Below are 10036 nucleotides of genomic sequence, written 5' to 3'. Positions count from 1 at the left end.
TAGAGGTCACTCAGTAGGCAGTAACAGTGTTAGGGAGTCTCGCCCAAGAACTCCTTACTGAATAGGTGCTGGCTTACTGAAAAAGGATGAGCAGAGAAGCCGGGTCTCCTATGTCAGAGGTAGAGCCCTTAAGCATTACAGTATTCAGCCACTGCTGTGGCCTTTGATTAGTCTATTTCCAAGTGCCATAAATGTATAATTAAGTTGTAGTTACCAGTATCTCATGGACCGCCCATTGTGTCAAGGTATCAAGATGTCTGCTGTTTGGTTCAGAAGAAAAGTACTGTTTAACAGAGCACACCTGGCCTGCTTACTTGCTTACTTAATAGTATTACCCAGAGTGCTGATTACATTGGTTTGAATGATACACATATCATAAAATTATAGTTTCAACAGTCACTTAAACACCAAAGCAAATCAGTATTAACACTAAGACAGGCAGCTAAAGGTCGTTAAGCTGGTGAAATTATCAGGATGTTTTGGGGATTCTATATTCTTCTCAGTAGGCGTGTTACCCATTTAATGATTTTAAATAGGAGGAAGAGTAAAAGAAAAAAACCAGACCATGAAAAATGGAACCCAGTGCAAACTTGTATTACAGGTTTGATGACATTTACACAAAAAAAGCACAAAGAGAAAGAAAAAAAATAATAAAAAGTTTATAATATTATTTTACCCTTTATGATAACACTCATTGTAAAAGCAAAGTATCTGAAAGTTGCATTTTTTTTACTTAAACAAAACAGTTCAATGGCAATTTTTTTATTTCTTTTTTTTTCTTAAAAAAAGGTGCAGAGATCGGTATTATGCCTGTTTATGAAAAAGGAGCAATGTATTTTTTTTTTTAGCAGCAGATTAACCTAACTGGTATCGTCATTTCGTTAGTCATTTGAAACTGTTCTTGCATGCCCGAAATCTGAATAGCAAGGCTCCACCCGTAAGACCTGTTCCCTCCCAAGCTCGATTCACATGGTGGCATTTCGTTAGTGCTGTCAGGACGCGTTGCACTGAAATTGTTCTATATATCGTATGGACGAGCGGTACAAAAAAAAAAAAATCAGTGCGATCTGCGGGACAACGACAGCGCCAAAAGTACCCGATACAGCCCAATAACCATGATAAGACTGTGCTTGGAAAACTCATGGGGGGAGAGGAGGGGGGCTAACTTTTAGCTAAGGCAGTAATAAAAGCAAAAATAATAAAATAAAAAATAAATCTTAGAGCAGGTGTGAAAGTTTTTTTTACGTCACAGAATCAGTGCAAGGCTTGCAGCACGTAGAAAATGCATGTGAATGAAGCCTGCCATAAAACTACACATCCGATGCTACAAAGTGATCTTCAACAAAACGTTCTAATCATCCGTTAAGCCTATTCGTGCGCGTCAAGTGCTGTTTTTGCATTTTTTTTTTTATTTTTTGGAGTCCACAAGGCTTTTCCAATTGCATTTTAACACACACACGCCCACACACACAACCAACCAACCCAGACTGTCATGCAACAATGACGTTCAAAAAAAATCTTTTTTTAAGTGCCACCAGTAGGAGATCTGGATCTCAGACGTTTTGGACTAGACATTGAACCTTCTGTTACCAGAACATAGTAATAAGCCTCTCTGGCAGCAAAGAAGACATGGAGATCCTACTGATTTAATGCACTGTCATATGCACTAGTCAGAGGAGCAAAAGTAAAAAAAACAAAAAAAAAAAAAGGACTTTATTAAAAAAACAAAAACCAAAACCCTTAAGTGGGGGGAGGGTAAACGGTTGGACATGGTCTTCTGGCTTGCTGACTTTGTCGGTCTTCTTCAAGCTTGGTCTGCGAACAGTTGAGGACCACCACAAGCGTAATCTTGGGTATTTACACGATGATGAGTTCTGTGTAGGCGTGTCACTTACACAGTCAGTAAGGAGGATGGGCCAGACAGCCATTATAAAAGAGAGGACAGTCACAGTATACAAGATCAGCTTGGTAGAACTGATTATTATTGTCAGCCACGAGAACATCTTCCCTCCGCCCCATGCTGGAAAAGAAACAGGTGCTGTGTTGCCACATCGTTGCCTTGAAATGTTAAATAAATGCAGGTCGGAGGAGCATTTCCCCCCCCACCACCACTCACTTACCCTGAATACAAACAGCTTTGTGGGTGGCTACAACACTTTGCTACCAGCGTGAACTTTTATAGCGCCTTAATGTGCAACATGTTGCAGTCCGCTCTGGCAGCAAACCGGTTTCGTTTTTTTTTTTTAAATACCCCTCCTCTTTGCATCTTCAGTAATAACTTTTTTTTTTCTTGCACCAACTTAATTTGTTTTCAGCAGTCCCAAAAATGCCATGGTTTAAAAATAAAAAATGAAACAAAAAGTAAAACAAAAACAAAAACCCACTCTGCGCTCCCTTCCCTCCCAGCACAAAATGACTGTTAAATGGTAGGTTTTGTAAATTCACATTGTCTTTCAACATTGGCTTTCATTATTCAAGTATTTCAAGACTGATATGTGTTTTTTGTCCATTTTTTTTAGTTTTTTCTTTCATCTTCTACATCCCTCCCTCCCCAGACCCATTTTTTTCAGGATCCCTTCCTCCCCTGTTTCTTCCGATCTCCGACTGGGGGAGGAAAGAATTTGCGAGCACAAAAGAGAGAGAGAGAAAAAAATAAGGACTTAAAAACGAACAAATAAAAATAAAAGACAAGAAAGAAAGAAAAAATGAAAAAATACAACCACTTTGAAAGTGACCGCAGGTTTGTAACATTGGCGATCAAGTCTTAACTTGCACCCACCTGATTTAGCTATCGGTTTTCTTTTTTTTTTTTCCTTTCTCTTTTTAGGTAAAAATGTATTATTGCAAGTTTGGAAAAAACAAAAAGGGAAAAAAAAATTGAAGAGACAAAAAATTTTGAAAAATAAAAAAACACAGAAAGGTCAAGTTAGTGCTGCTGCTCTGAAAGGTCACGAGGTCAGAGTTGAAAGTTCAAAGTTCATATTGAATCGGTCCCTCCTCCCAAAAGATCACCGGGTAGCAAAGGGGCTGGGCTGCCCATCCGGTGGGCGTCCTCTGTGCTGGGCACCCCCCACAGGCTGGATGTGTAGCTTGGAGTACCCCAAAGAGAAACGCCTGGCAGGTCGCTACCACCGCCGCCGCTGCTCCACTGTCCTAGCCCTGTGGTCCCTCCGAAAAGGTTCAAGGCTGGCCCTACCGGTTCAGCCTGATGGTTCTGTCCCACTTCCAATGGCTGCCAGCCTGCGCCAGGAGCAGAAGGTGTTGGTGGCTGAGCTTGTGCAAGGTATCGGCTCACCTCTTCATCCGTTGCAAATTCTGCCAGGATGGTCGTGTTACCCAGAACGCACCTACAAGGAGGAGGAGAGATAAACAACCATGAGCGCATGCGGAAACAGTAAATATCAGTGCTTGGTGAGGGTGAAATCTCCCTCTGGTGCTGTGCAATGAGATGACTCTTCCTGCACAGGTGCAGTTATTCAATTCCACAAGAAATGTAGAAGACAAAAAAAGGACAATGGCTCATTGTCTGCAGCTAAAGGTCTTCTAACTTACAGTAGAACAGGGTAATATCAATTTTCAATTAGATTTAAAAACCTGTAGGAATGAATAAAGCTACAAGCAGCAATGTGAAACTTTTTAAAGAGTAAATTTCGGGCATAGGATAAAAAAAAAAATCAATCAATTATTTTTATCTAGTAAACAAGTAATAAGGATGCTAAGCAGGCAATCTAAAAGTTAAAAATCACCTTTTCTTCTCCATAAAACATTATTCCCCAGTTTCCCTGCCTCTTATATGGTACATCTGCTGCACAAAGGAAGTTGCAGGGCATGCTGGGTTTTCTTTTTTTCTTTCCACTCAGACTTAACTAATGCAGCCTGATTGCAGCCTCTTTCCCCTTCTGTTATCCCCTCCCACACATCTGTTCCTCTCTGATTGGCCAATATTTCTCAATGCACTTTCTACTGGAGAGCTGGGTGGGAGTGTCTGAAGACTGGGAGGAGGGCGGGCAGTGATACACAAACTGTTTAAGGAAGGAAATGATGTCAGCATTGACTTCAAGATAGACCCAGACAAAATGGAAAAATAGGATTTTCTCTTTTATTATAGAAAAACCACTAAAATCAAAAATGTAGACAGTGCAATACATATGTAAGTAGAGCAAGTATCTATCTACTTATATATGTGATTTTTTTTCTGAGATAGTATGGCTGACAGCTCCACTTTAAGATGGGGAAATGGCATCAATTTGACACTACACGGTCACTGCTCTGTCATCTACTATTTTAAAGTGTACCAGAGCTGCTTGAAAGTAAAAAGTTTTATCCATACCTGGGGCTTCTCCCAGCCCCATAAGCTTGGATTGCTCCCACGCCACCGACCTCCGATGTCTGCAGCTGCGGTATCGGGTGCCGTCACTTCAGCCAGACTGACGTAAGAGAAGTGCGCTCTTTGTGTAGCTCTCCAACAGCCGTAGAGGGCGCACTTCTCTTGCGCAGACTAGCCGCAACGGACAGAAGTGATGGGACCCGGTACTGGAGTTGCAGGCAGTGGAGGATGGCGGCGTGGGAGCGATCCGAGCTTACGGGGCTGGCGGAAGCCCCAGGTATGTATAAAACGTTTTACTTTCAGCAGCTCTGGTACACTTTAAGGAAGATTACACTGTTTTTTAAATAGTAAAAAAATAAAAAGTGAATGCTATAGATTAACCACCTTAGCGGTATGGACGAGCTCAGCTCGTCCATTACCGCCAGAGGGTGCCGCTCAGGCCCTGCTGGGCCGATTTACATGAAATAAAGAGCAGCACACGCAGCCGGCACTTTGCCAGCCGCGTGTGCTGCCCGATCGCCGCCGCTCTGCGGCGATCCGCCGCGAGCAGCGGCGAAAGAGGGTCCCCCCAGCCGCCTGAGCCCTGCGCAGCCGGAACAAATAGTTCCGGCCAGCGCTAAGGGCTGGATCGGAGGCGGCAGACGTCAGGACGTCGGCTGACGTCCATGACGTCACTCCGCTCGTCGCTATGGCGACGATCTAAGCAAAACAAGGAAGGCCGCTCATTGCGGCCTTCCTTGTTTATTCTGGGCGCCGGAGGCGATCAGAAGAACGCCTCCGGAGCGCCATCTAGTGGGCTTTCATGCAGCCAACTTTCAGTTGGCTGCATGAAATATTTTTTTTTTTATTTAAAAAAAACCCTCATGCAGCTGCCCTGGCGTTCTTAATAGAACGCCAGGGTGGTTAAAAATGTATATGAACCATTGCCCCACCAATAAATAATTATTACGCATTATACGCGTTGGAACTTAAAGGGAACCTGTACTGAGTAAAATTATTTTAAACACATGAGGGAACTTCAAATGAACATTACATAGTTACCTCGCCATCAGTTCCTCTCAGAAGCTCACCATTTTCTTCTGACAATCATCCCTTCCAGTTCTGACAACAATTTTGTCAGATCTGAAATATATCAGTTGCTGTAAGTTACAGCTGAGAGGACAACTGATGTTTCCCTATGGCTCAAGTGGGTGATATTACAGTGTAACAGTGTGCTGACCAGAAAGCTGTTATGGGGTAATGGCCATTTTCAAAATGGAGGACAGAGAATTCCATTGATCAGAGTGGACAAACAGGACGCAGGAGAGGAGGAAGAGATTGATGAGTAGACTACACAGGAGTTAAGTATGACTTGTGTATGGTTATTTTGACTTTTAATTTTCAGTTCAGGTTATCTTTAAATTTATATATACAATGACCTGTTGGATCCTGCAGTCCCTTGTTTCTAAAGCCGAGAATTTTTTTTTATTAGCGATAGCAACTTTTGGCACGATTTTAGAACAAATGCCATTTTTAGGCAAAAGTGAGCATAAAGGTGGCCACACACCATACAATTTTTCAAATATCTGTTCAATTCAAAAACTGCAGTCAATTTTTCTGACCGATTGTAAGATAAAAAAAAATGACCAATGTACCACACACACACACGTGGTAAATTTTTCCCCAATTATGATAAAAATGATTGGAAACTTGGAAAATTGCTAGGGTATGTATAAATAAATTGACAATCTACCACGCACCATACAATCTTTACAAACATTGAAGAAAAATGTATAGCACTTCGGTTCGATAAAAACGAAAAAAAAAAAAAATGGAAATCTGATCGGATTTTTCAGTCGAATGAAAAACAAGCTTTTGATTTTTTTCGGGAGATCCGATCATATTTGTGAAATTGCCGTAACATCGGACCATTTTATTGTATCGTGTGTGGCCACCTTTAGACAGACACTCAGCCTGGGTGAATATAAAGAAAAGTAAAAAGTATTTACCATAGTGGCAGTCTTCAGATACAGGACAAGGTATTACAGTACATTTATTGTGAGGGTGACTTTATTTTCCCAGTCATGTGTAGAGTTTAATCCTGCTGCTGTTTAGAAGAAGGTTATACATTTACATACATTTTTCAGGCAAACATGCAAAAAGGGCGCCCAGAAACCCGACAGTAGAATATTGGTAAATTTACAGATATTCTACTATTTTAGTGCAAAGGTTGACAGTAAAAACCATGTTATCGAGTGCCCAAATTTCCACTTCAGCACCAGCTTGCTGCAACTTTATATTGGTGTAAATGGCGGCACCCATTTTGTCCACTAGGGGCTGGCGCCCAAATGATTTGCTTCCTTTTCGGGGAAAAAAAAAAAATTGTACCAGATATGGGCACCATTAGGCTAACTGCTGACAGTTTATTTGTTTGATGGGGGTTTATTATTACTTTTTGTTTTATACCCTGCACTGTATATATTATGTGTACCCCTGACGAAGCCCTTCTTGGGTGAAACATGTTGGGTTGTTTATGTGTGTGCTTTGGGGGTGATTTACTGACCTCACTTACGGTCCATTAGTAGTATCGCTAGAGAAGTGGTGTGTTGCTGTCCCAGACTTGTAGGAGTGGGCTGACTAGCCACCCCTGCTCACTAACATCTGGTTGCGCCCACCCCCTCTTGGTCTCAATCTCTATGGGTATGCCGCATTGGGCCTCCTCTTTCCCCAGTGGCACTTTATGATGACATCATACTCCGGGTCCCGGTCACATGTCAGAACCCAGAAAATGTCAGCATACAGCGCTACTCAGTGGTGCAAGAAGAGACCTCATCCAGCGTCAGATTAGATAAGTAGTAAAGCGCTTCCTGTGCCATGCTGTATTTATACGGGCAGGAAACGCTACCCGCTGCATTTATATGGGCTGGGCAAGTATAACTGGCCGTGGTGCTGAGTTATTGAACATGGCATAACCTCGTGAGCAGAGGCCGAGAGCCTCACACCTATCCCAGAGGTTAAATGCACTCCCTTTGTACGAGGTAGAAGTCTTTGGTTAAATCTAGTTGGACAAAGAGAACAGATAACGATTTGTTTTACAGACTTCCATCTGCAATGTATATGTGGCTCGGACTCACATGTGCAGGGCATTCTGGGCCTTGGCTGCCTCCTGTTTGGTGCTGTATCGGATGAGAGCTGTGCCTTGGGTGAGGTTGAGATGGAATGTCAGCAGGGGACCATGCTGCATGCAGATCGTCCGGAGGGTGGAGCCGTCGATCTAAAGGATGACAAACAGAAACACCCCATGAACATTGTTAAGTGCCGCTAAGCAATAACGGTGTGCGCAAATCTTTTCATTACAGAGAACACCTGCGGATACCTGTGGCGTAAGATTGAGAAGGATCAGCCAGTAACTTGGACGCACAGAACTCCCGTCACTCCAGGCAGATCCTGTGAAAACAGAACAAAGAATTTCCGCTAGCACCAGCCTGACACGTGTTCAGCATGTGCGAAAAAGTATTCTTGACCCTTCCTGATTTCCATAAATGATTGCACGTTTTTCTGAACAAATGGCTTTTGATTTTAGACAAAATAGAATGGTGATAAAAGGTTCTGGGTAAACAATTGACAGTTTTTAAATTATTACTTAAAGGACAACCGAGGTGACGTGACATGATGAGATAGACGTGTGTATGTACAGTGCCTAGCACACAAATAACTAGGCTGAGTTCCTTTCTATCTTCCTCTGCCTGAAAGGGATACAAATCAGGTATGCAAGTGACAGTTTCTGTCCGGGTCTGACTGGGTCAGACTAGAGCATGACCTTCACTGATTAGTAATTACAGCCATAAAACACTATCCTGTCAGTAAATGGCTTATGAGAGCAGGAAAGAGATAAAAAGGGTCAATAATTCATAGATTTGAGCTCTGACATACTTCAATGGAAGTGTCATTGAGCAGAGACAATGAAACAGTAAAAAGTTAAAAACTACATTTAAATATAAAATAAAACAGTGGGATATCTAAAAAAAAAGGTCATTTTTAGGAGACGGAGAATAGACACAATCGTTTTTCTCATCAGTTTATTTTCACCTTGGATGTCCTTTAACTAAGGAAATAAAATCACCCAATATTGGGATCATGAATGTGGATAGTTGACTACCCGCTTACTCATACAAGCAATTTACAAATGTGATTCCGATGAAAGAACACAAAGGCTGTAAAAAAAAGAAACCCCCATAAGTAAGAGAATATGGGTTGTTGAATTTAAAGGAAAACTATCAATAACCAAGTGTTCTTAATTACAATGTACAAGTTATGTCTAAGTAGCTGTGAATGCATTTTCCTACTTTTTATGTTAAATGTCAGGGGGCAAAAGCTGTAATTCATTGTGTGTAGATTTTAGCTGCATTGAAAGGATTTATTAGCAAAGGGGAGTCAGTGTTTTGTGAGAAAAGTGACAATGTAGCCAGTGCTGGTCTCTGCATCTCTCAGAAGAGTACAGCAAAAAACAAAAACAAAAAAAAACACCCTTCAGTAGGAAAATCCTGCCTTGGAATCGTGTTTCACACACAAAAGAGAATGTTTATTTATGCTGCTGGTAGATACATTTCAGCCTGCTAACTTTGCGCATGTCAGTGCATTATTCTCCTCAGACAGCCAAACCTAAAATCTGAACAACCCATTCAGAGAGACAAAACTACAGCTGCAGTATAAGCTAGTGAGACCAGTCATCTGCAAAAGATATAAAGTACACACAGGGTTAACAGATGTAAGGAGAGGGATTCCCCCCTCCCCTCATGATTCACTGGTTTGGGGAGCAGTACTTAGGAACACATAGACGAGCTATTCACATCCCAGTTTAAAAAAACATGTTAATCAATAGTTATCCTTTAAAGCAAACTTTGAAGAAAAAAAAGAAAAAAAAAGTTAGATATTTACCTCTGTAGAGGGAAGTCTCTGAATGGTTCAGAGGCCTTTCCAATCCTACTTTACCCGACCTCTGCTCCCCTGGACCCCCTTCTTCATGGCTGTGCTCCCGTTCATGAACAAGTGTGGCTGCACCGCACAGGCAAAAGTACGGGCTGTGCCTGCCCAGTAGCATGGAGTCGGCACAAGTGTCCCTATGGTACTATGCCGTAGCGCCTGTGCAGTGCAACCGCACTTGTACACTAACAGCAGCATGGCCGCATGAACATACTTGACAAGACCTTGTCAAATATGCTTGGAGGGTCCCATCGCTGGATTGGTGGGGTCAAGGAGGATGCCTCAGGATAGTCCAGAGGTTTCACATTACTAAGGTAAACTTTTAATTATAACCCTTTTTCCTTCCGGTACCCTGTAAGGAGGAACCATAACAACATATAGCAGATCATCATTAATTATTTAGAACACCCAATTTTACCCGGCATTGGAAATGCTGCTTATCTCTATACCGTATATACTCGCGTATAAGCCGACCCCCCAACTTTTACCTGAAAAAACAGGAAAAAATGATCGACTCGCATATAAGCCGGGGGTAGGAAATGCTGGATTGGTGCAGATGGAAATGATCTGATCGGATCATTATATTTGTAATACAATTACATTTTATCTGATTGGATTTATATTAGCTGTAACAAAGAAATGTTTTATTTTTTAAAGATTACTGTATTATGCTGTGCTTATTTTTCAGAGCAGAGAGGACATTCTGAGTTCAGGTCTGCTTTCAGGATAGTCCTCCTCAGAGCCTCC

At 41.9% G+C, this 10036-nt stretch overlaps 1 protein-coding gene across 2 annotated transcripts in view; it reads right to left on the bottom strand.

Moving 5' to 3' along the window:
• Positions 1 to 644: 644 nt before the first annotated feature.
• The window catches only part of TNRC6B (trinucleotide repeat containing adaptor 6B), a 216385-nt gene continuing 206993 nt past the window's right edge, over positions 645 to 10036 (bottom strand). For both annotated transcript variants that reach the window (XM_068252030.1, XM_068252031.1), the window contains 3 exons: positions 7683 to 7753; positions 7441 to 7580; positions 645 to 3347 (listed from right to left, as the gene is read on the bottom strand). In XM_068252030.1, coding sequence (XP_068108131.1) covers positions 2978 to 3347; positions 7441 to 7580; positions 7683 to 7753 — 581 coding nt within the window. In that variant the 3' untranslated portion in view covers positions 645 to 2977. The remainder of the gene's footprint in view (positions 3348 to 7440; positions 7581 to 7682; positions 7754 to 10036) is intronic.

This window comes from Hyperolius riggenbachi, chromosome 9, assembly GCF_040937935.1.
Source record: "Hyperolius riggenbachi isolate aHypRig1 chromosome 9, aHypRig1.pri, whole genome shotgun sequence".
In the NCBI taxonomy this organism is placed as follows: Eukaryota; Metazoa; Chordata; class Amphibia; order Anura; family Hyperoliidae; genus Hyperolius; species Hyperolius riggenbachi.
This window is presented reverse-complemented; position numbering and strand designations above follow the sequence as displayed.